The sequence below is a fragment of the Heterodontus francisci genome, chromosome 8 (assembly GCF_036365525.1).
Source record: "Heterodontus francisci isolate sHetFra1 chromosome 8, sHetFra1.hap1, whole genome shotgun sequence".
Lineage (NCBI taxonomy): Eukaryota > Metazoa > Chordata > Chondrichthyes > Heterodontiformes > Heterodontidae > Heterodontus > Heterodontus francisci.
This window is the reverse complement of record NC_090378.1, coordinates 96,200,260-96,225,959: the sequence shown is the minus strand read 5'-3', so window position 1 is coordinate 96,225,959 and position 25,700 is coordinate 96,200,260. Positions and strand designations below refer to the sequence as shown.

The 25,700-nt window shown below is 41.6% G+C and overlaps 1 protein-coding gene across 6 annotated transcripts in view; it reads right to left on the bottom strand.

Moving 5' to 3' along the window:
• dnm3a (dynamin 3a) overlaps positions 1 to 25,700 on the bottom strand; it is a 369,313-nt gene that overhangs the window by 129,671 nt on the left and 213,942 nt on the right. For 4 of the 6 annotated variants that reach the window (XM_068037799.1, XM_068037795.1, XM_068037794.1 and 1 more), the window contains one exon: positions 13,672 to 13,781. The exons of 1 other annotated variant lie outside the window; for it this stretch is intronic. In XM_068037799.1, coding sequence (XP_067893900.1) covers positions 13,672 to 13,781 — 110 coding nt within the window. Of the gene's footprint in view, positions 1 to 4,169; positions 4,416 to 13,671; positions 13,782 to 25,700 lie in introns of those variants that run through there. One more of the 6 variants, XM_068037797.1, reaches the window with a different exon arrangement.

Genomic DNA, 25,700 nt, shown 5'->3' with positions numbered 1-25,700 from the left:
TCCAGCGCAAAGAGTTGTCCATGACCGAATGTTGCAGACTGGCACATTCCAAGGTCCAGGACTACGTGCTGAGGGACGCACTAAAGCTTGGGGCAGCCGCAGCAAAGGCTCAATGGGGAAAGACCACTGTGTAAGGTCCCCCCACCAAGCTGAACGGAGGGGCTGGATCCCTGGGAAACCCCTTGAACTGTATCAGGAAAGTTTTGTGTGCTGTAAAGTGTAAAAATGTATATGGCATGACAAATGAAATGAAAGGGTTGTGGGGAAAACCATGATTGTATTGAAGGAAACTGACCTCCTTTGCACTGTTTGTAATTTTTGACTTGGTGCTGTTTGAAACTGTTTGGTAATGTATTTTTTACAGATTTTTATGAATAAAGTAAATTTTGGAAATAAAAAAAATTACTTTAAATATTGATGGATATCTCAAATATTTTACTTTAACAATATTTAGACTTAATAATTGGATTCTGTACTAGGAACAAGATAATACTTTCTTTTCCTCTAACTATTAACATTGTGATTGACTTACTATCAAATGCGAATTGAATGTTTGGTTCTTTAATAAACTTTTATAAAATTTAGAAATTATATTGTCTCATATAGTCTTCTGTATCCCAAATTCAAGAACCCATCTCCGTACACTCTTCAGTGGGGAGGTACATTTTTCAGGAGAGACGCCTGCACCCTTATAATATCCGGATTGTTATAATCTGACTAAAACTTGTTAAAAAGGTTATCTGGAGGACAGTAATATTCTCAGCTGGCCCGTTTCCTTTGGGGAGAGTTAGATCAGTTCTTCAGACCAGTTCAAGTGTCTGTCAGATCTGTCTTGCTTACCCTGAAGCGAGAATGATCATCTGAGGAGTACTCCTGATGCAGATGGTCTCAAAAAGGGGCTAGGATTATAACCCATTTCAGGAACCCTCCACACCCTCACCAGTGCTATTAAAAGAATCATCAACCACTTTTAGGTTAGTTACTGATTGATTTCTACTTGCTGTTGCTGCAATTTTAGAAGTGTTTGGTGGTTCCCAAAATAGGTTAAAGTTGCTGAAGTCTACATAGAGTTATGCGGCATGTGCAGAAGGACTTTGTCCTGACTTCAAGGATTCTGTACAAACCGCTTGCTCCCAGACATGGGTCCAGTAAGTTAGCATCCCCCTTGGCCTACAGCATGACAGGGAAAATAAGCAGAGTTGACACAAAGCAGGACAAGCTGCATGAAGAGGAAGAAAAAGAGGGAGAAAGGCTCTCAGTAGAAGGCCATATCTGCCCAGTGTTCAGAGAGCAATTCTCCTATTTGAACCTCTTCAAGGAACAGTGCATCAGACATCTCTGCTTGACTAAGGAGATCCACACTAAAATGTTCCACCTGTTGCAGCCACAACTGCAGCCTCAGAGCATACCATGGTCATGAACTTGTGTATGTCTGGCTTGATTCAGGCTGAAGCAGGCAATATTTGATACATTCCCCAGTTCGTCATCCATTGTTGCATAAGGGAGGTCACTAAAGCAATTGAATACATTTTATCCTCTCTTGCCAGAGAAAAGCAGGCAGTACAAGTACGTGCCTTCGCGAGGGTTGCAGTCTTTCCCATGGTGCAGGGTGCCATTGACTGCACACACGTTGCTCTGCGGGTGTTGCATGCCAACTCTTGAGGTATACTGCAACTGGAAGGGATTCCACTCCCTCAACGTGCAGCTGGACTATGGCCATATACAGCGTATCATGCAGATCAATGCATTGTACCATCAGCATTTGAGTCACTATGAGGAATCAGAGAGTGGTTACTGGGCAACAAGGGCTCTGGAAGAGCTCTGCAGTACTCGACAGAGTGCTTTTCCATATTTGTCATGGTCTGTTAAATGCTGAACAACCTCGCTACCATGAAGGGCAGTCCTTGTAACCAGGTATACAGTGAGCAACGGAGGAGGAGGATGAGGATGAAAAGAAAGAGGAGAAATGAAGGAGGCAATCAACACAATCTCTTTCTGGCCAGGCTGCCTGCTATCAACACATTCGACTGCAGTACCAGTGAATCTAACAATAATTCCCCATTTATCAACAGACCCACGCCTTGCTTTCCACTCTGCTACTGACCATCATAGTGTCAGCTTGGCCATAACGGTAAAATAAAAGTCAACATAAAACAAACATTCCAAAGCAATTTTATAAATCAAATCATGTCATATTGCACACAAAAGTCAACTAATCGCTCTTATGCATTCCCTTAGTGTCTGTTTTCCATGTGCCTTTGCCTCTTTGTGCTACCTGATGCTACCAGCGGCTGTGACATGGCTGGTGGAAGGCTGCTGACTCTCAGTGACGGAGAGGGCAGTTGGTCTTTCAGAACGACCTCAAGTAGCTCTGGCCTGGCCTCAGACTGCACCACCTCACGATGGGCGGCAACAGTCTGGGTTGGCTGGCTCACAGGAAACAGCAAGGGCACTGCTGGAATGGTAGCGGTGGGAGGGCGAATGCTGTCAGCAGGTTTGTGCTCAACAGTGCCATTGCCATTGTTCAGGCTGGCACTTCAGATTACTGAACTTCTGTGACACCCCTTCGAACACTGGTATCTGCAGCAATGATGGCAGCAGTCTGAGCTTGCGTGGCAGCAAGCTGAGCTTCCACTGCAGCACCCAGACACTGGGTGGCTTCGGTTTGTGCTGCAATGGAAGCTGAATCATCAGATGCTGCTTTATGGATGAGTTTGCAGTTGGCCACCACTTACACACTGGAGAGGATGAACTCCAAGCTCTGCACAAAGCCCTGTGCCAACTTGGTGCTGGACTCCTCCATGCTCCTTGATTTTGAATGCAGCCTTCCTGGCAGGCCTGCCGATGCACACAGCATTTCAGTGGCCATTAGCCTTCTTCTGTATGCCACCCAATGAAGTCCTCATCAGAGTCCTCCGCAGCAGTGTGTGACCTTGCCTTCCAACGAGCTGGTACCTGTGCTACCCTTGTCCCCTGCCCTAGCTGCAGACCACTTGCGCCCAGTGTCTCATCACGCATAGATCCTGCCTCTAAGCTATCCTCTAAAGTACCCACAGTGTCAGTATCTAGACTGATGGCTGTGAGCGTGCACTGCTTTCCTGCTTTTCCACCTCTTTCCCTTCCAACAAGGTTGCAGATTTTGGGTATCTGAGAGGAGAAAGGCACAAAAGGCAGGGCTGTAATGAGTGGGGCCGGACAACAAGAGGTGCATGCTTACACCATATGTAGCTTGTAAATCAGATTGCAAAGACATTGTGGGATGGGGGGAAAGTGGGATGCAAGGATGATGACTAGGCATGAGGATACTGTCATCTTCGATGGTTTCAGCTCCGTAGCTGGCTACAGCCTCAGTTATGGCCACTCCAATAATAGCAAGGATCATCTCCTCCATTGGGTTAAAGACATGCAGCTGTGCCTATCCCCCACTGGTTGGGTGCTGCTACCTCCAGCTATAAAGCCATAAATGATAGAAAGGTTACAGCACAGAAGGCGGCCATTCAGCCCACTATGTCTATGCTGGCTCTCTGCTACAGCAACTCAGCTAGTTCCACTTCCCTACCCTTTTCCCATAGCCCTGCAAACATTTTCTCTTCAGATAATTATTCAATTCCCCTTTGACAGAAACAATTGAATTTACCTCTACCACACTGTCAGGCAGTGGTTTCCAAATACGAACCACTCACTGCCTAAAAATGTTTTCCTCATGTTATGACCCGGTTGCAGATCAACAAACTAAAAGAACCAAATTTACTGAATGACCTCAATAAAAAAAAAATGGACAAGATATCACTTTTATAACTTTTGTTTTCACAAACAAACAGAATCAACATAAATGAAACATGAATTAACAAACAGATCACGGTCAAAATATATATTACAAATTACACATTAACTATCAGTTACAAAGATAGATCTCACGGATTTACTGGGCAGTCCACTCAGGATATATGGCACCAATTACAGCGACAAAGTTCTTCCAAGCTCTGGACTCCTCAGGTAGATCTCCAGCTCCTTTCTTCCAAGATATAGCCACCAATTTTCATCCGACAGCAGTTCCTCTTCAACCGAACTCCACGGGTATGGTCATCACCCAAAATGGCGCACTCCAGAACCTCCTCAGCTCTGCTCACGGCAGTCTTGATGGCATGGATTCACCAGTATTACCTTTATCTGAGCCCTTCAGAGACAATCCTATGCACTGTATGGTTGGGTCTGGTTAATCCATTACTTTAAGTAACAGAAACAGCTCCTGGATCCAGCCTTCAATTTCTTCAGCTTGCTGGTATGCCACTCCTGCTTAATCTGAGCTTGGATGGTTCTGTGTCCTCTTTATCTGGTTCCAACCAGTTTTTGTTTCCCCAAAAACCTGACATCTTAGTTTCAGTTTCTGTTTTCGTTTCCCTTTCAGTTAGGGTCTGTCTCAAAACAAAAACAAACTTTGAAACCTGGACAGTGCACCCAAAAAAACATTCAATGCGTCATCTGTTCTGACAACAGTTCGCCTAGCCTCCCCCACTGGTCCCGCAAAACTGCGGATTCCATCGCAATGTCGTCTTTGATTTTTTTTTTGCCATTCACCTTCAATCGGTGTCCTCTGGTTCTTGACCCTTCTGCCAATGGGAGCAGTTTCTCTCCACATGCTCTGTCTGCTCATGATTTTGAACACCTCTACCAAATCTCCTCTCAACCTTCTTTTCTCTAGGGAGAACAACCCTAACTTCTCCAATCTATCCATGCAATTGAACTCCCTCATCCCTGGAAGCATTCACGCAAATCTTTTCTGCACTCTTTCTAAAGTGTGGTGCCCAGAATTGCACACAATACTCCAGTTAAGGCCAAACCAGCATTTTCTGCACCACCTTTTCCTGCAAGGAAGAGGGAGATGTGTCAGTGTATTTGGGTGACATGGTTCTCATGGTTGAATAGCTGGCAGTGTGTGAAAACTGTGAGATGTGGGGTGAGGCTTGCAGCAGTGTGAAATGTTGAGGGTGATGTGAAGCTATGAATGTTAAGTATGAATTGCAATTAATAGAGATTGTTGGTAGATGAATGATGGGGTGTGGTAAATGTCATGTACCTCCCCTTTCAGAACTGCAGGCTGGCTTTAAGCAGTGCAGGCTAGCTTGAACTCATGCTAGCCGCTCACTATTTTGCACCCACCGCTCATCTCAACAATGCGTTTAGTACTGGCTGCACACTATGATAATTTAAATGAGCAGGTACCACAAGGTTTGCATGCTGCCTGCATTGGAAACAACAGGCATATCATGAACCCTGAGCCCGTTTTTGGGTCTTATTAAATATTGCAGCATGCTTGTCTAAGATCAAATCTTGGATGACATACAACATCCTCCAAATAAACATTCGTAAAACCAAAGCCTTCATATTTGGCTCCCTGACACAAACTCTGTACCTCACGCTTAAACCACGCAGAGTGCTGTGGACAGTTCCAGTCTCCATATTATAGAAAGGACATAGAGGCACTGGCGAAGGCAAAAAAAAATTAAAAGGATGATATCGGAACTTCGAGGTTATAACTATCAAGAAAGACTGAACAAGCTGTGTATCTTTTCTGGAGAAAAGAGAAGCTGAGGAGTGACCTGATGGGTCTTAAAGATTATGAAAGGGTTTGACAGGGTAGACTTGAAGTAACTCAGTTCTGATGAAGGGTCCCTGACCTGAAACATTAATTCTGTTTCTCTCTCCACAGATGCTGCCAGACCTGCTGAGCATTTCCAGCATTTCTTGTTTATGTTTCAGATTTCCAGCATCTGCAGTATTTTGCTTTTATTTTAGATGAAGAGGAGTTTGGGGCCGGGGGAGGGGGGGGGGAGGGGGAACTCGTGTAGAACATAAACACCAGCATAGACTAGATGGGCTGAATGGACTGTTTCTGTGCCGTGGACTCGATGTAACTCACCAAGTACTCCAATTCCCTGTTCAGCTAAGCGAATGCCTTAAGGAACAGGGAAGTTAAGACTGTGTTTAAATCCCTCCATAATTCCTCCCTATCTCTGTAATCTTCACCCACCCTGAACCATTCCAAAATCTCCATTCCTTTGACTCATTTTTTGAACACCCCCTGCCTTTATTCCATCAATAGTGTGTGTGCCTTCAGATGCCTAGGCTACTTCCTCTGCAATTCCCTGTCTACACCCCTCCAACTCCCTCTCCTCCTTTAAAACAACTTCTTTGACCAAGCCTTTGTTTAGCCCTCCTACTCTGGCCTTTTGTTTTGGCTCAGTGTCCCTTTTTCCTTACACCTCTGCAAAGTGCCTTGGGAAGTTTTTCAACAATAAAGGGCTATATAATTGTAAGTTAATGTACAAACAGAAAATTTCTAGCATGCTCTGTGAATGGTGAGTCTTGCTGTCAAACATAAAAATTTCATGAATGATATTGATTTGAGGTGATTCCTCAAGAATCTTCCAGACATCTTCACCACTGCATTATGATGGAATAGACTGACAAGCAGCGAGTGCACTCCGTGAATGTTCATTTGACTCAAGAGGGGAAAGATTCTTAACAGCACTCTGGGATTAAAATGACGAAGGAATGGCTTGACATGGACAGCCAATCTGGAAGAACCAAGATTTACAAAAAAAAGTGAGCAGAGCTCAAGCCAACAACTCAAACACCACCTCAGTAAATGGTGAACTCCCGACACAGCAGTAGATCTCTGCAAGGAAATATTTTCCAGAGGACTGGTGCACCAGACAGGCACATCAAACAATATACATTTTATGCTGAATTGGTTAATTCTTAATGCTTTTCATACTTATTTCCAGCTGAAAGAAATCCAATATAATGAGTCCAAACAACTTCACAAACTTCCTGGCGCGAATTGACTGAAAGTAAGGAGTAGTTGAATCATTGATAGATGTTGTTGACTGCCGGTTTTTGATGGGTTTTTTTCAGTTTTATTACTTGTAGTTTCATTCCTGCTTGCTACTCGTTAATTGGCACAGCTGTAATTTGTTGTTTTATGAATACAACATTTAAATGAATCTATAGCAAGAAATTTTCATCTAAGAATGTGATGCCTGAAATATGTTGGACAAAACTCATGCTAGACGTAACATTTTGAATACAAGCTATACAGAAGAACTCCTGTGACATTTCTAATGGTGAGTCAGAGGTTGCCCTGCTGCATTCGGGTGGGGGAAGGACAAGGATATGCAAGTGGAGGAAGTCCGTGCATGCCCAGAAAAATAATCTCTGTAACTTCTGTCCAGCGACAGTGAAGCTAGTGTTTTTTTGATTGGCTCTGAGAAAATAGACAAAAAACCCCACCAAAAACAGATTAACTATTTAGTTATCCTTTTGCTCTTTGTGGGACCATGCAAAATGGCTGCCATGATTGGCTATAAAATAAAAGAGATTACACGTCAAAAGTGATTCAATGATTATGAAGCACTTTGCAATGTCCTGAGGGCCAGAAAGGCACTTAAAAAAAAAGCAAGCTCTTTCTTTCTTTAAATAGTTCGTGTTCCCTTTTATCCAATGCAGTTGGGCCATACCGTACCACCTGTCCCTCAGAAAGGTTTGTGCAGAAGAACACCCTTAACCAAAAGTCGATCAGACAGTGGTTTTAATGACCTTGAGGCCTTGCAGAAAACGATGGTGGATGCTGACAGATGATTCACTGAACAAACTGTCAAAGTCAATTGGTAGAAGGGCTCATCGCTAGAACTTTCAAAGCAGCACCAATACGTAGCTTGGCTAGTGGTGAGATGGACCCTCTCCGTGAGATCCTTTATGCACACCTGGTGTCTCAGCGTCACCGCAAACCCTCAAGGCAGCTGCACTGGCGAAGGGATCATTTTCCAGAAGAACGTCTGGAAAGAGATCCCGTGGTTTTTGTCAAGGTTCAGCCTGAGCGGCTCCATTGCACAGTACTTACTCTGTGCTCTATGGAACGTTTCCAGGAGCTCACACCGAGACAAACATCAACTGTTGCTGGAAAGCCATCAACTCAGTGAAGGATACTTTCTGGTCTGCCCAAAACTTGCTGGTCTTCCAATGCAAGGAGCTATTCACGACCGAGTGTTGCAGACTGGCATATTCCAAGGTCCAGGACTACAAGCTAAGGGATGCACTGAAGCCTGATGCCGCCGAAAAGGCTCATGGGGAAAGGACAGTTTAGAGCACTCCCGCATAGTACACCAAGAGGCTGGAACCAGTATAAAATTCCTCCAGTTGTACACTTAATGTACTGTAAATATAGGTGTAATCTGCATTGTAAGTGGAGTGAGGCATCCAAGAGTGCTAGTTACTGTATTTAACCAAGTTGCCCTGTAAGGCACTTTACGTACTGCCATACTTGAATTGTATTCTAATTTTACCAATATTTTTGGAAAATATATAGTACAGCTGCATATATAAAGCTTATGTAAATAATTTTTTTAAAGTCTAATTCTCAATAAATTTGCAAGTGCTCAAATCATTCCTTCAGTCTGCTTCTCTCTCTCTTCCACTGAGCAGGCATCCTTTCAAAAGTAAAAGAATAGCCCTTTAAATGCAAACTGTTGTTGATAATTTACTGAAAATTTATCAGATGTTTTCAAATCATTTAGTAAAACAAATTCAAATGCTGCTATTGCTTAAGGGAAATGCACTTTTGCCTTGAGAAAAAAAATGTAGACAATCATTCTTTTTGAATTCTTGGTATTAACAAAATAAAGCTAAACATCCTTCTCTCTGTTACCTGTTTCATTTTCCTAAACAAAATAAATAAACTATATTCTAAGCTTTTGTTAATTATCTCCCTATGAAACGTGTAGCTTAAAAAAAAATTAAGGATCGATCTTCCCCTCACATCCAAGGAACTGTAGGTAGAGGTATCATTGGCTCTGCTGTTGAGAATTAATCAATTCCTAACCCAGGTTTTTGAGAGAGGCCAAAGCCTCTGGGTAAGAACTTTAATGAAGGTAAGCAAATGCAATTTTATAAACAGTTTATTAACATTAGTGCAAAATATTTTGTTTTCGATTTTTATGTTAGAAGCCTTATTTTGAGCCCAGGATATTCAATTTGTGAAAAAGAAAAATAGTGAAAGAAATGCTGTTTCAAAAAAACTTCATTGATACATGTTTCTGGTTGTTTTGCTAGATTTTTAATATTCCTAAGAGTTACTTAAAAAGAGTGACTGTTGAAATTAAATCTGAAAACATTTATGACTGATTGATTAGTTTCATTTCTGTTTTTTAAAAATTTCTCATTGTTCTGATCTGTTGCACTTTTACGACTATCAGAGTTAAGGGAGCCTATTGGAAGAAATCTGATTATGAGAAAGTTTGATTACTAAGCATGAGGTCCAAAATCCATCACAAGAAATGTGAAAGGAAATGCACACCATCTTACCATTTCTTAAGTATTATTACAATCCTCACCACTTACACCATCCACACTTATTACAGGCAGCTGCCGATATCAGGCAAATAGCTAAGTAGTACCACATGAGTCAATTATAAAGACACCACTTATAGCATATCGTGTGCCAACTATTTAAGGCAAAGTTTGGTTTTCAAGCAGCTTAAATCAGCTGTTCACAGCTCTTTAATCCCATGTATTTACCAGTATTGATTTGAATGTAACTGCTAACAAGAGACAGTTAGTAAGTGGAGACTTCAAGCATTCTGCATCAAACCTGCTTTAAAGAAATATGCTGCTTACGTTAAATTGTTGGTTTTACCATCTACTGCATATCGTGGCCAAATTGTGTGTTCACACCAGCACATAAGTGGAAGGGGGGAGGGTAGACTGTACTGCCATGCAGGCCCCCACCTGCCAAGAATGAGGCACACGTTATTTCGCCACAGGAACATTAAAACTTAAAATTGGTGCTGGGTAGAAAAGAGGGCCTATCACAAGGAATTGCCAGGCCCCTCGCCGGAAAGACTTTTTTGCATGCTAGAAGACAGTGTTGGAACAAGGGACCCAGTCCTTGCTTCCCTAATACACAGAAGTGGTCAGACCAGTTTAGTTACATGACTGACTGGCTGTTGATTTTTTGAATTTGAACTTGCCACAGAGAATTGGAAGTCAGAAAGCTCTTTGCTCCTGGACTGAGAACATCTAAGAACATAAGAACTAGGAGCAGGAGTAAGCAATTCAGCCCCTCGAACCTGCTCCGCCATTCAATATGATCATGGCTGATCTCATTTCGGCCTCAACTCCACTTTCTTGCCGGTTCTCTATAATCCTTCAACCCATTACTAATTAAAAATCTGTCCCTCTCCTCCCTAAATTTACTCAATGTCCCGGCATCCACTGCACTCTCAGGTCGTGAATTCCACAGACTCACGACCCTTTGAGAGAAGCAATTTCTCCTCATCTCTGTCTTAAATCTGCTACCCCTTATCCTAAAACTATGACCTCTCATTCTAGATTGCCCCACAAGAGGAAACATCCTCTCTACGTCTATTTTGTCAATTCCCTTAATCATCTTATATACCTCAATTAGATCTCCTCTCATTTTCCTAAACTCTAAAGAGTAAAGGCCTAAACTGCTCAATCTCTCTTCATAAGACAAACCCCTCATCTCTGGAATCAATCTAGTGAACCTCCTCTGAACTGCTTCCAACGCAACTACATCCCTCCGCAAGTAAGGGGACCAAAACTGTATGCAATACTCCAGGTGCGGTCTCACTTATGCCTTGTACAGTTGCAGTAACACTTCCCTATTTTTATACTCTATTCCTTTCGCAATAAATTCCAAAATTCCATTTGCCTTCCTTATTATCTGCTGTACCTGCATACTAGTTTTCAGCGAATCATGCACGAGGACACCCAGATCCCTCTGCACCAAAGCATTCTGAAATTTCTCTCCATTTAGATAATAATTTGACTTTCTACTTCTGACCAAAATGGATAACCTCACACTTATCCATGTTAAACTCCATCTGCCAAATTTTGGCCCATTCACCTAACCTATCATTATTTGTATTGCATATTAATGACTTGGATGAGAATGTAGGGGGCATGATTAGTAAGTTTGCAGATGACACCAAAATTGGTGGTATAGGGACAGTGAAGAAGGTTGTCTAAAGTTACAACAGGATATAGATCAACTGGGAAAGTGGGCAAGGGATTGGCAAATGGAATTTAACACAGACAAGTGCAGTGATGCATTTTGGGAAGTTAAACCAGGGCAGGACATATACGATGAATGGCAGGGCCCTGGGCAGTGTTGTTGAGCAGAGAGACCTTGGGGTGCAAGTACATAGTTCCTTGAAAATGGCAACACAGGTAGACTGAGTGGTGAAGAAAGCGTATGGCATGCTTGCCTTCATCGGCCGAGGCATTGAGTACAAGAGTTGGGACGTCATGTTACATTTGTACATAACGTTGGTTAGGCCGCACTTGGAGTACTGTGTGCAGTTCTGGTCGCTGTACTACAGGAAAGATGTGATTAAGCTAGAGAGGGTGCAAGAAAGATTCACAAGGATGCTGCCTGGCTTGGAGGGCTTGAGTTAAAAAGAGAGATTGGATAGTCTGGGTCTGTTTTCCCTGGAGCGAAGGAGACTGAGAGGGGACATGATAGAGGTATATAAAATTATGAGAGGCATAGATAGGGTAGATAGTCAGAGTCTGTTTCCCATGGTAGGGGCGACTAAAACTACAGGGCATAGATTTAAGGTGAGAGGGAGGAGGTTTAAAGGGGATCAAAGGGGTAAATTTTTCACACAAAGAATAGTGGGTATCTGGAATGAGCTGCCGGAGGAGGTGGTGGAGGCAGGAACAGTAGCAACATTTAAGAGGCATCTGGACAGGTACTTGAATGAGCAAGGCATAGAGGGATATGGAATGAATGCAGGCAGGTGGGATTAGTATAGATAGGCATTATGGTCAGCATGGATGCGGTGGGCCGAAGGGCTTGTTTCTATGCTGTGCGACTCTATGACCCTATCCATATCCATTTGTAAATTTCTTATTTCTTTATTGCAACTTACTATCCCACCTATTTTAGCGTCATCTGCAAATTTGGCTATCGTATCTGCTAACCCTGCATCCAAGTCTTTAACATAGATTGTAAATAGTTGGGGCCCGAGGACCCAACTAGTGGCACCCCACTAGTTACATCTTGCCAGCCAGAAAAAGACCCATTTCTCCCGACTCTCTGTTTTCTGTTGGTTAGCCAACCCTCTATCCAAGCTAATAAATTGCCCCAACCCCATGTGATCTTACCTTGTGTATTAACCTTTTGTGCGGAACTTTATCAAATGCCTTCTGGAAGTTCAGATATACTACATCTACAGGATCCCCATTATCCACTTTGCTTGTTACAGCTTCGAAGAACTCTAGCAAATTAGTCAAACATGATTTACTCTCTCTCCTGTCTGCTCTCATCTCTTTCTCACGGAACTGAAGACCCATTGAAGACACATGAACCCCAAGACAGAAAAGTCTCCTGCAGTGAACAAGGTTTAAGAAGAATACTGGACCCCAACGAAAAGCAAGACTACTTACAAAAGGACTACAGTGAGCTCGAAGCACAGTAAACAAGAAACTCTTCTGATATTGCCTCAAACCTCTCTAATTTATTTTTCTTCTGCTCTTTTCTGTCCCTATTTGCACGTGTGTACCGCATGTGCATGCTAGCGTGGGCATGTCGTATATCCGTAGGCGTTAACCGTATTAGAGTTTAAGTTTAATAAAATTGCACCGTATTAGAGTTTAAGTTTAATAAAATTTCTTCTAATTTCTTTGCCTTATAATTGGAAAGTGGTGAACAAGGATTCATCAAGGGGGAGCTCAAAACACAGTATGTTTAAAATTAAACCCTGTTACAATAAGACCAGGTGAAGACAGTAAAAGATCCCGAGACACCTTTCTCACCTGGTCGTAACCGTACTAACTAAACTCCCATGGTGCTGCTCACTGTTAGCCAAAGAACATGCAGTTTTATAAGCACAATGTATTATTCTGCGATTACAAGATACACCTTTAAGGTAACAAAAATAATACTATGTTAATTTGAGCAAAGGTTGATTTTATTTTTAAGGGAAATCAGGCACATGGCTTTCTATGTTAGAGGTTCAATTAGGCACCTGCAAACAATATGCCTATTCGCATATAAGAAAATGTACACTTCCTGAAACAACAGATTTTTTTTTTATAAAACAGTCCAGGATACAGCACCTCGAGTAGGGTATCCCATTCTATTAGTACACTCTAGTGGTGCCAAATACATGGATCATAAAGTATCTACATTGCAAAGAGCCTGGGTACAACTTCAGACTGGCCAGAGAGCAGCTTTGGAGCTACCCAACTGTGGAAGACCAAACTACAGGCTAAGACTTCAAATACCTCTGAATTTAAATCAGGTTAGCCTTGATGGGAGGGGGAGCCTATTCGCGGGTCTCCATGACACAATGAAAAATAACATTTTCAAAAACAAATGTCAAATAAATTTCAAAATGTTCATAATTTCCTTCTATGTAAAGAATTCTTTGAACAAAAAATACTCTTCTTCCAAGTTGATATCACACCAGCCAAGTTATTTAACATAAGAGAAGCAAACATTATTTTGTACAATGTGCAAAATACAAAAACAGCTTTTTAAAATTTCTAGTTAGCGTCAAAACTTCAGAAGTGTAATCTTTTCCTAAAAATATAAAGGCCTGGGTCTAACCACACACAAAAAATTTTGTTTCCTAGCATTCTTACCTTTGCTCTGTATTAAAAAGTGCAAATACGTATTTGCTGGACATGAAGCTTTTCTCCACATCTCGAATTTTCAGGTTATCTAATGGTAGCATATACTTTTTCTCTTTTTCCTATAGAAGAAAAAAGAAATAAACCCATTCGTTTACTATTAGGGGCAGATTGATAAAAGCTATAATTTTAGTGTATATCTGTAAATATACATAGTTTAAGAGTCAACATTTCTCATTTATTTCAATGGAAACTTACGAGAGTGAGGGTAATCTTTTATTCACGAATAGATTTGCAACCATGTCGATTTCTATATTATAGACCACACCTTATATATTGCGTTTGTGCAGTGCACCCAATGCTCAAATGTGGCTTTCATTGTGGAGCTTGTTGGAGTTTATTTGCTTTCATCTTGTCCCAGGGAAACTGATCCTAATCTCCTCAGCATCTGCTCATTACCCATCGCCCCGCATTGACTAAAATCCAACTACCTGCTTACTTGCCAATCCTCGCCATCTTTGTGATGAGTAAATGTTTTCTGTTTTCTCATAAGGTAACTCATCTCCATTGCTCCTTGTAGATAACCTGCAGCCTGTCCTGCCTTTTGCCAATCTGAAATTAGTGAAGGCATGTGGCCTATACTCAAAAATACAGTATAGATTTCACCAAACCATTTATTTAAATTGGTTTTTCCAGCACCTTACTCATCACTGGCAAAGTTTAACCAATGCAAGTCTTTAAACTACTCTAAGCAAACTGGGAATTGAAAATATAATGCAGCATTTAAAATATAATTTTGCATTTTAGTATATTTCATATTTACTATTATGTGCCCAAAATTAGTATATTTTAAAAGCAGTGGAGAATTCAGTGTTATATAATTAGCAACAGTTCAATTCCATATATAATTTTATGTCGGTCATTATTGGTATTTGAGAGTGTGCCAGCTGTTAATATCTTTCTCAATTTATGCTGAATCTGCATCCACACACTACATGCCTCCATTGGACTGAACCTTTCTTTGCTAATGTGTGTAGTTATCATGGTGTCCAGCCATGAGTCATATCCATCAGTTGTTAACAAACCTGGGAGGGTGAGGGGGAGAAGAAAGGAAGTTCAACAGGTAAAAGACAATTTTTTAAAGATCACTTCAAGGCAATGCTATAACAATGCACAATTAGTAAGATTTTTAACACTTGGGTAAAATTAAAAGTTTAATATTTTTATTTTGAAATGCAAATCTTTTGAATGTCCAATAGCTAATACTCATGAATGATAAAGATGCACTGCAGCAACTCACCAAGGCTCCTTTGATAGCACTTTCCAAACATAGGACCACCTAGAAGAATAAGGGCAGCATGCACATGGAAACCTCCCCACCAGCAAGTGCCCCTCCAAGTCGCACACCATCCTGACTTGGAAACATATCGCCGTTCCTTCAATGCTGCTGAGTCAAAATCCTGGAACTCCCTCCCTAACAGCACTATGCAGCACCTACATGACATGGACTGCAACTGTTTAAGAATGTGGCTCAGTACCAACTTCTCAAGGGCAATTAAGGATGAGCAATAAATGCTGACAGTGCCAGTGGTGCTCACATCCCATGAAATAACTAATGGTAAGCGCAGAGTTTCACAGACAAATTTATATTCCTAGTTACTTCAAAAAATTTTTTAAAAATGTAAACACCCTGAAAACATCCCAAAGCACTTTACAATAAACAAGTTACTGTTCTGACACGGAGACAGAGGAGGGGGAGAAGGAGGAAGAATTGATGTACCACCATTAACATGGAAAAATGTTTCAAAGTACTTCACGTAAGAGAAGGAAAAATGGACACTAAGTCAAATAAGGAAATATTAGGAGGGGAGATCACAAGCTTGGTTTCAAGGTGTGTCCTAAAAGAGGAAAGGGTAATGGGGAGGGGTGTAGGGAGGGATTTCCAAATTGTACAGTCTAGACTAAAAAGGCATAAATTGGTTTGGTAGGGAAATTGGTTAAGAGGTAGGAAACAATGTAGTGATAATGGTTATGTACTCAAATTGGCAGGATGTGACTAGTGGCACGCCCAGGGATCTGTAATGGGGCCTCAGCTTTTCACTATATTTATAAATAACTTGGATGAAGGAATAAAGAACCATCTATCCAAGTTTTATGACGACACCAGGTTAGATGGCATGGTAACTAGCGTAGGTGGGAGCAGAAAGTTGCAAAGAGACATTGATAGATTAAGTAAGTGAGCAAAACTGTGGCAGATTGAGTTCAATGTGGGGAAGTGTGGATGACCTCAAAGTTTCCCACACTGGACCCAATAAAGATAGATCACAATATTTCCTAAATGGTGATCAGTTAGGAACTGTGGAGAAGCACGGCGATTTAGGGGTCCATGTACTGAAATCATACCGAAATAAGATAGTGGGCAAGTACAAAAAATAATTTAAAAGATGATGGCCTTTATCTCAAGGAGGCTGTAATACAATGAGGTGGATGTTATGTTACAGTTCTATAAAGCTCTGGTGAGGCCCCATTTAACGTTATGGGCACTGCACCTCAGTAACGATATATTGGTCTTGGGAGTGGGTGCAGAATGTTACAAAGGCTAAAACTGTTAATTTATGAAAACAGGTTGCACAATCTATGCTGAATATAGAAGATCTAATTGAGATGTTTAAGATGATTAAAGGAGTTGATAGGGTAGGGAGAAACTATTTCCTCTGGTGGAGAAGTCCACAAGGGACATAACCTAAAATTACAGCTTAGGGGTGATGTTAGGAAGCATTTCTTTGTAGAAAAGTGCAGTTCAGATACAGATCAGCCATGATCTAATTGAATGGCATAACAGTTTCACGGGGCTGAATGGCCTATTCCTGTTCCTATATGGCTAACAGCACAACCACCAATGGCAGAGTGAAGGCAGATGGGGTGGGGGAGGGATGTGAGAGATTAGGGAAACGGAAAATCTGGAGGGGGTAGCTGTCAAGATGGAGGAGGTTACAGAGATAGGGACAGATTTAAACACAAGGGTGATCATTTTAAATTTAAAGTGTTGGAAGGCTGGGACCCAATGTAAGTCAATGAGGACAGGACTGATGAGTGAAAGGAAACGTGGTGCAGATCTGAGGTGTAGATGTGGGGATTTGCAGTGTAGTCAGTATCATTTAGGCAAAGACAATAGCCGATTTATGCATAGGAAGGTCCCACAAACAGTAAACAAACAAATGGCCAGAAAATCATCTTTGGTGATGTTAGCTGAGGGAGGAATCTTGGTCAGGGCATTGGGAGAACTCCAAATTCTTCTTCAAATAGTACAACAAGATCATTTACATCCAATTGAGCAGGCAGAAATGGCCTCACACTGAGCTATTAGCAGATTAAATGAAAATAATCAAAAAGGGAATGGTGGCTTTTATATCTGGAGGGCGAGAATACAAGAGGATAGAAGTTAGGCTCCAACTATACAAGTCCCTGGTTAAACCACACCTGGAGTACTGTGTTCAGTTCTGAGCATCACAGCTTAGGAAGGATATACTAGTCTTGGAGGCAATGCAGAGTAGATTTACTGGAATGATACCTGGACATCAAGGATTAAATTATGAGGAGTGATTACAGAAATTAGTTTAATTGAGTTCAAGATATTAAGGGGAACTGAAACGGTAAATATAGAGAAATTAGTTCCACTGGCTGGGACGACTAGGACTATGGGACATAGCCTAAGAGTTAGAGCCAGGCCTGTCAGGAGTGAAGGTAAGGAAACACTTCTGCATGCAAGGAGAAGTAGTAGTTTGGAACTCTCTTCCACAAACTGCAATTGATGCTAGATCAGTTGTTAATTTTATATACACGATTGATGGATTTTTGTTAACCAAAGTTTAAAGGGATATGGGCCAAAGATAGGTCACAGATCAGCCATGATCTCACTGGATAGTGGAACAGTTTGAGAAACTAATTGTGACTCCTGTTCCTATGTTTCTACATGCACACACTGGAAAGCCCTCAGTTTCACAGATCGGACATGACAGCACTCAGTTTATAGAAAATAAGCATCTTCCGATCAAACACCTTTGTGACTGAAGGTCTACCTATGATCAATGAGATGCCACCATGGTAGAAGAGTTAACATATTAAAGGTATGAGCAAATGCTCCTCATTTGCATGCACACTAGATGGACATCATACAATAATAATATAAGAAATGGAAATAACACAATTTATAACAGACTATTAAGAAAATACTGAAGCATAAAAATTTGTTCGCATTGCATCACTTCAAAGAGGTGCTACGTAGACTACATCAATTTCCTGAGGTCAGACAGTGCCGCGGAGCTGCAATCTGCACAGCATTCCTCGTTGATAATATTCAAGAAATACGCGCAGATGGTGCAGTTAGTGGCTTGTGGCGCTGACTGCCCCCCGGGGAACTGACGTCTACGTAGCACCGCTTTGAAGCGGCACTACATAAACGAATCTTTAGCCCTACATTTTTGAGGCTTTTAATTATTAAAATATTAATACTGAAACAAATTCAATTAGGCTTAAATTGTGTGCTGATAAATTTGGGACCAAAATCTGAACCCAGTTACAGCCACGTGTATTCTTGATACATAGCAATCAAATTCAACATATAAGTTTCCCAAAATCTTTCATTGCAATACTACATTACTGCGAATACAAAAAGTGATGCGATCAATTCTGGCCTTATTATTTGATCATGGGATGTGGACTTTGCTGGCTAGGCCAGCAGTTTTTGCACATCCCTAATTGCCATTGTACTGAGCGCTTGCTAGGCCATTTCAGAGGGCATTTAAAAGTCTGGCGTTGCATGTAGGCCAGACCAGGTAAGGACAGCAGATTTCCTTCCCTAAAGGACATTAGTGAACCAGATGGGTTTTTACAACAATCGACAATGGTTTCAGGGTCACCATTTGACTAGCTTTTAACTCCAGATTTATTAATTGAATTCAATTAATTCACCAGGCCTGGCAGCATCTGTAGTCACTGACCTGAAACGTTAATTCTGCTTCTCTTTCCATAGATGCTGCCAGACCTGCTGAGTATTTCCAGCATTTCTTGTTTTTATTTCAGATTTCCAGCATCTGCAGTATTTTGCTTTCAATTAATTCACCATCTGCTGTGGTGGGATTCAAACCTATGTCCCCAGAGCACTAGCCTGGGCCTCTGCATTGCTTGTCCAGTGACATTACCACTAGGTATTGATCATTACTAAATGTTCAAGTAATACTCAGTTATTTCACCTGTCATTAAACTGTGCTTATTTGTTATTCTACAAAATTGTCCACAAGCTTCATTCAATATTTTACAGTTTACATGGTATGACTGAATATGGATAAAACTTTACTTTGAATACTAAAGAAATGATTCGGTGTTAAAACCTTTAATCAGTACCTTAAACCCTTTAAGTACAGCTAAGATTGTAAGATAAGTGTGTTTTCATCACTGACTTTTGAAATGCTCAGCAATATTTGTAAATATTTTGTAAATAATATAAAATAAATCTATGCAACACAATTTTCAGTTTGCCATTTTTCAAAATGAATTAAAAACATTTTATCAAATGATCTAATTTCCTTTAAGTTTTCCCATTTCAACATTATTACAGTACATTAAAATACTTGGATTTACATAGCGCCTTGAACAACCTCAGGACATCCCAAAGCACGTAAAACCAATGAAGTGCTTTTTGAAGTGTAGTCACTATTGTAATGTAGGGAATGCAGCAGCCAATTTGCGCAAAGCAAGGTACCATGAACAGCAATGTGATAATGACCAGATAATCTGTTTCAGTGGTGTTGTTTGAGGGATAAATGCTAGCCAAGACACCGAGGATAACTCCCCTGCTCTTCTTCAATATACATCCACACGAGAGAGCAGACGAGGCTTTGGTTTGAAATTTCACACAAAAGACAGCACCTACAACAGTGCAGCACTCCCTGCATAATTAAGTTAGTCTGGAAATTGTACTCAAGTCACTGGAGTGGGACTTGAACCCATAACCTTTTGACTCAGAGGGAAGAGTGCCATCAACTGACCCACAGTTACTTCTCACTTTGGCAAATAAACAAGCTTTCCAAAGACGAAGGCAGAAATTGCAAAAAAGTTTATTTTCCAGTGACAGTAACACAAAATATAGCTGAACCAGTATGCTGTTGACCAAGAGCTAATGTTTCATAAACTTGCAATGAAATTACAAATGTGATATGTGACAAATGAGTTGGTTGCGAGGAATGCTGTGAGCATCCAGGATACAAAGAGTCAAGAATAATATAAAAACACGGCTTGGACAAGAAACAATGGGCTGAATGTTGTCAGCCCCAAGGAAGTCCTGCTGCAGGAGCTGTAAGCAGGAGCCAACCCCGCGCTGTCGGGTGCAGGACTTAGGGGCGGCATTTTGCTGGTGGCGGCCAATTAACAGGCTGCTGCTGGGGCTGCCATAAAATTGGTGGTGGCTCACATTCAAGAGCTTCCAGGGCCAATGGTTCCCAGGGCCCGTTCCCCCCAGACCCACTGTGAGGCCACCAGGATTTACCTGGCAGTCTCCGCAAGCAACGGCGGACCCTCCCAACATGGGACAAATGTCCACAGGGCATTAATTGGCCTGTTAAGTGGCTTATTAGGCCACTGAGATGCCTGTCACAGGCAATATGCAATGGCGGTAAGAAGGTGGCAGGCTCCTCTCCTAACGCCTTCCCCCACCTCCCAACCAATCTCCAACATGCTGGGAAAATTCAGCCAATTCTTAAACAAAAGTTCCAAGAAAGGTGACTGCAATGGCTTGGACACATTTCCAGAATGGAAAGAGCTAGAATATCGTTCACAGTCCTGCAAACAGAAGTACATGGATGCAGAGCATGGTATATGGACAAGGGCTGCAGGTGTATGGGAATACCATCACCTCCAAGTTCTCTTCAAGTCACATACTATCCTGTCTTGAACATAGATTGTCGTTCCTTCATGGTTGCTGGGTTAAAATCCTGGCACTCCTTACTTAAAAGCACTGTGGAAATATCTTTACCAGAGGGACTGCTGCAGTTCCTGAAAAAGGTCCACCAACAACTTTTCAACACCATCTAGAGATGAGCAGAAAATGCAGTCCTTGCAAGCCCATATCCCGTGAAGAAATAATGAAACAAGCCAAGGATAGACAGTGTCAAGTGACTTGTCACAGAAAGGGATACAGATGACTGAAGCAGCCAGGCGAGTTCAGAACTGGTAACAATGGAGTAAATTCATTCGTCTCCATCATCGCTGCCAAGCTGACGGATGGAAATTTAGTATTTGTAGTAGTGACAGTACTTACTTTTGTTCTGCATGTTGTGTAGGAGTTGACTGTATTAGGTCATGTCGGATTCAAAGAAAAGCTACTTTGGAGAATCATGCAATGTCTTAATTCCACAACTGGTGAAAGTTCAAATCAATTCCGTTGTGATCTGCATTCTGCGAAACTATAAACAGTTTTTAAGCAAACTATGGCACAATAGCTTCTGTTTATTGCGCGCAACACCCTCCCTCCTCAAAGTGTTCCAATATATTGTGATCACATGTTCCAAATTGTAATAGGGAGAAGTGTCGTGTGAAAGCCAGTACTTGTCATAGGGGAAGCAGCAGAGAAACCTATAAATAATTAATCCCACACCACTCCTGTACATCTTATAACAAGTGGTTCAACAATGACAATGGTAAAAAGCTGTCAAAAGGTTATATTCTCACTTTCTTAGACAGAGAATGTTATGTGATGCAGGAAGGTTAAAACAAGCAAAGTGAGTAACAAAAATTTCAACCATGTTATGGTGGGTATTAATATCATCCTTTCAAATAAAATCTTCTTGTACTTGCACATAGACTTCTGCTCAAATTCTTTGAATTGTAGCATCGGTTGGGATTAAGTCAGTGTTCCCTGCAGAGGTCAGGCAGTAATTCTATCTTACGAGACAGAAGCATGGCAATTTTTGGGCAAGCTACATAAATATCAAACTATCAATTCAAAACGGCTGCCACATATGGAGTTCTGACAACTGGAAAACAAATACACTGGGCAACAAAATGTTGTGCTTTAGGAAGTGACACAATCAGCAAGGCATACACTGTTTATGTCATGATCCACAAGTTTAAAGAAACTGGTTTGTCTCTTGCATTTAAGTATGAAATAGTTACTTCACACACGAACAAGCTGACTATATGTTTCAGTGGTTAGGTGAGTGGATATATATGGTGGCCCCTCCTGGTGACGCTGACTGGTTATCAGAAGTTTTTTTTAAAGGACTTACAGGGTTTTCACCAGTTAGGATAGTCTGGTTTAAGTCAGTCAACTACTGAAGGAATTTTTTTTGCAATTTTGTCATTCAGTAAACTTGTTTTATTGAAATGAGAATATACCATCACTTGACGAGCCTGTGCTCTGCCCTTCCCATTGTCAGTACTCCAATATTGTTTTTCAAGGTGTCTTTATATCACAGGACCTGTGTTCTCTAGAGTTTCGAAGATTGAGAGATGATCTCATTGAAACTTACAAAATTCTTATAGAGCGTAACAGGGTGGATGTAGGTAGGATGTTTCCCCTGGCTGGTGAGTCTAGAACCAAGGGACATAATCTCAAAAGAATAAGGAGTAAGCCATTTAAAACTAAGATGAGGAAGAATTTCTTCACTCAGAGGGTGGCAAATCTTTGGAATTCTCTACCCCAGAGGGCCATGGAAGCTCAATCATTGAGCATGTTAAAGACAGAAATCAATAGATTTCTGGAAACTAATGACATCAAGGGATATTAAAGATGTTAAAGCACTTAGAAAAATTCAAGGTAATCAGGCAGAGTCAACATGGTTTTATGAAAGGGAAATCATGTTTAAATAATTTATTGGAGTTCTTTGAAGTAACATGTGCTGTGAATAAAGGGGAACCGGTGGATGTTCTGTACTTAATTTCCAGAAGGCATTAGATAAGGTGCCACATCAAAATTATTCTGGAAAATAAAAGTTCATGGTGCCAGGGGTAACATTTTGAAATGGATAGAAGATTGGCTAGCCAACAGGAAACAGAGAGTAGGGATAAATGGTTCATTTTCTGGTTGGGAAGATGTAACGAGTCATGTGCCACAGGGATCAATGCTGGGGCCTCAACTTTTTACAATTTATATAAATGACTTGGATGAAGGGACCGAAGATATTGTTGCTAAATTTGCTGATTACAAAAAGATAGGTAGCAAAATAAGTTGTGAAGAGGACATAAGGAGGCTACAAAGGGATATAGATAGGTTAAGTGAGTGGGAAAAGATCTGGCAAATGGAGTATAATGTGGGAAAATGGGAAATTGTTCATTTTGGCAGCAAGAATAAAAAAGAAGCATATTATCCAAATGGTGAGACTTTGCAGAGGGATCTGGGTGTCCTAGTGCATGAATTGCAAAAGATTAGGATGCAGGTACAGTAAGTAATTAAGAAAGCTAATAGAATGTGATCACTTATTGCGAGGGGAATTGAATACAAAAGTAGGGAGGTTATGCTTTAGTTATACAGGGCATTGGTGAGACCACATCTGGAGTATGGTGTATAGTATTGGTCTCCTCATTTAGATTTAGATTTATTAGATTTAGATTTAGAGATACAGCACTGAAACAGGCCCTTCGGCCCACCGAGTCTGTGCCGACCATTAACCACCCATTTATACTAATCCTACACTAATCCCATATTCCTACCACATCCTCACCTGTCCCTATATTCCCCTAGCACCTACCTATACTAGGGGCAATTTATAACGACCAATTTACCTATCAACCTGCAAGTCTTTTGGCTGCGGGAGGAAACCGGAGCACCCGGAGGAAACCCACGCAGACACAGGGAGAACTTGCAAACTCCACACAGGCAGTATCCAGAATTGAACCCGGGTCGCTGGAGCTGTGAGGCTGCGGTGCTAACCACTGCGCCGCCCATAAGGAAGGATGTGAATGTGTTGAAGCAATTCAGAGAAGGTTTACTCGACTAATACCTGGAATGGGCGGGTTGACTTATGAGGAAAGGTCAGACAGGCTAGGCTTGTATCCGCTGGAATTTAGAAGAGTAAAAGGCGACTTTATTGAAACATATAAGATTCTGAGGGGTGGGTTTTGACAGAGTGTATGTGGAAAGGATGGTTCCTCTTATAGGAGAATCTAGAACTAGGGTTTAAAAATAAAGGGTTGCTCATTTAAAATAGAGATAAGCAGAATTTTTGTCTCTCACAGGGTTAAAAGTCTTTGGAATTCTCTTCCTCAAAAGGCAGTGGAAGCAGAGTCTTTGAATATTTTTAAGGCAGAGGTAGATAGATATAACATTGGCAATTCTCCAGTCCTCTGGCACCACCCCTGAATCTAAGGGAATCTCGAAAATTATGGCCAGCGCCTCTGCAATTTCCGCTCTCACTTCCCTCAATATCCTTGGCTGCATCTTATTCAGTCTGGGTGTCTTATCAACTTTAAGTACAGACACCTCTATTCAAGAAACTAGGGAGACAGAAAGCAGGAAACTATAGGCCAGTTAGCCTAATATGTCATTGGGAAAATGCGAGAATCTATTATTAAGGAAGTCATAGTAAGAAATTTAGAAAATCATAATGCAATCAAGAAGAGTCAACTTGGTTTTACGAAAGGGAAATCATGTTTGACAAATTTATTGAAGTTCTTTGAGGATGGAAGAAAACAGGGCGGATAAAGGGGAACCAGTAGATGTAGTGTATTTGGATTTCCAAAAGACATTTGATAAGGTGCCACATAAAAGGTTACTACACAAGATAACAGCTCATGGTATTGGGAATAAATATATTAGCATGGATAGAGGATTGGCTATCTCACAGGAAAGAGAGATTCGGGATAAATGGGGCATTTTCAGGTTGTTAAACTGCAACTAGTGGAGTGCCACAGGGATCAGTGCGGGGACCTCAATTATTTATGATCTGCATTAAGGGATTGAGTGTATTGCAGCCAAATTTGCGGACGATACAAAGATAGGTAGGAAAGCAAGTTGTGAGGAGGGCACACAGGGCTGAATTTTGTTCTGATGACTGGGGACCCAGTGGCGGGCCAGGAGGTGGGGGAGACCCCACCTCAGCCCTCTGGCGGATCCCCACTGCGATGCAATATGGTGGGCAGGCAATATCTAAGAGTCCGGAGAGGTAAATGGAGTTTGGGGTCTCCGGGGCCATTCAGGCAGGCTCTGGTGACAGGAGTGGGGCAGGGAGTCTTCCTAGAGGGCCCCTGGATTGCTCCCAAAAGAGGGAGCCACCCCACCACCCCCCACAAGAACCTATGTTTTTGCCTGGCAGCCTCTGCAGGTGATGGCGGGCCTTGCCACCTTCTATTAAATTATTGGACCACTCAAGGGCCTCAATTGGCATGGCATCGGAAGGCTGTCTTCGGCTTTCCCCACCCTGGACTAAATTTGAAGGCATCAGGAAGGCAATGAGCCTGAGGGTCCCATTAAATTCAACTCCAAGAGCCTGCAAAGGGTTATAGATAGGTTAAGTGAGTGGGCAAAAAATTGGCAGAGTATAATGTAGGAAAATGTGAGGTTGTCCACTTTGGCAGGAAGAACAGAAAAGCCAAATGTTACTTAAATGGAGACAGACTGCAGAATGCTGCAGTACAGAGGGATCTGGGTGCTCTTGTACAGGAACCACAGAAAGTTAGCATACTGGTACAGCATGGGAATGGAGTATAAAAATAGGGATGTCTTGCTACAACTGTACGGGAGCATCAGTGAGACCACACCTGGAGTGCTGTGTACAGTTTTGGTCTCCTTACTTAAGGAGGAATATACTTGCATTAGAAGCAGTTCACAGAAGGTTCAGTGGGCTGATTCCTGGGATGACGGGGTTGTCTTATGAGGAAAAGTTGAGCAGGTTGAGCTTGTACTAATTGAGTTTAGAAGAATGAGAGGTGATCTTATTGAAACATATAGAATTCTGATGGGGCTTGACAGGGTAGATGCTGAGAGGATGTTTCCCCTTGTGGGAGAATCTAGAACGAGAGGGCACAGTTTCAGAATAAGGGATCTCCCA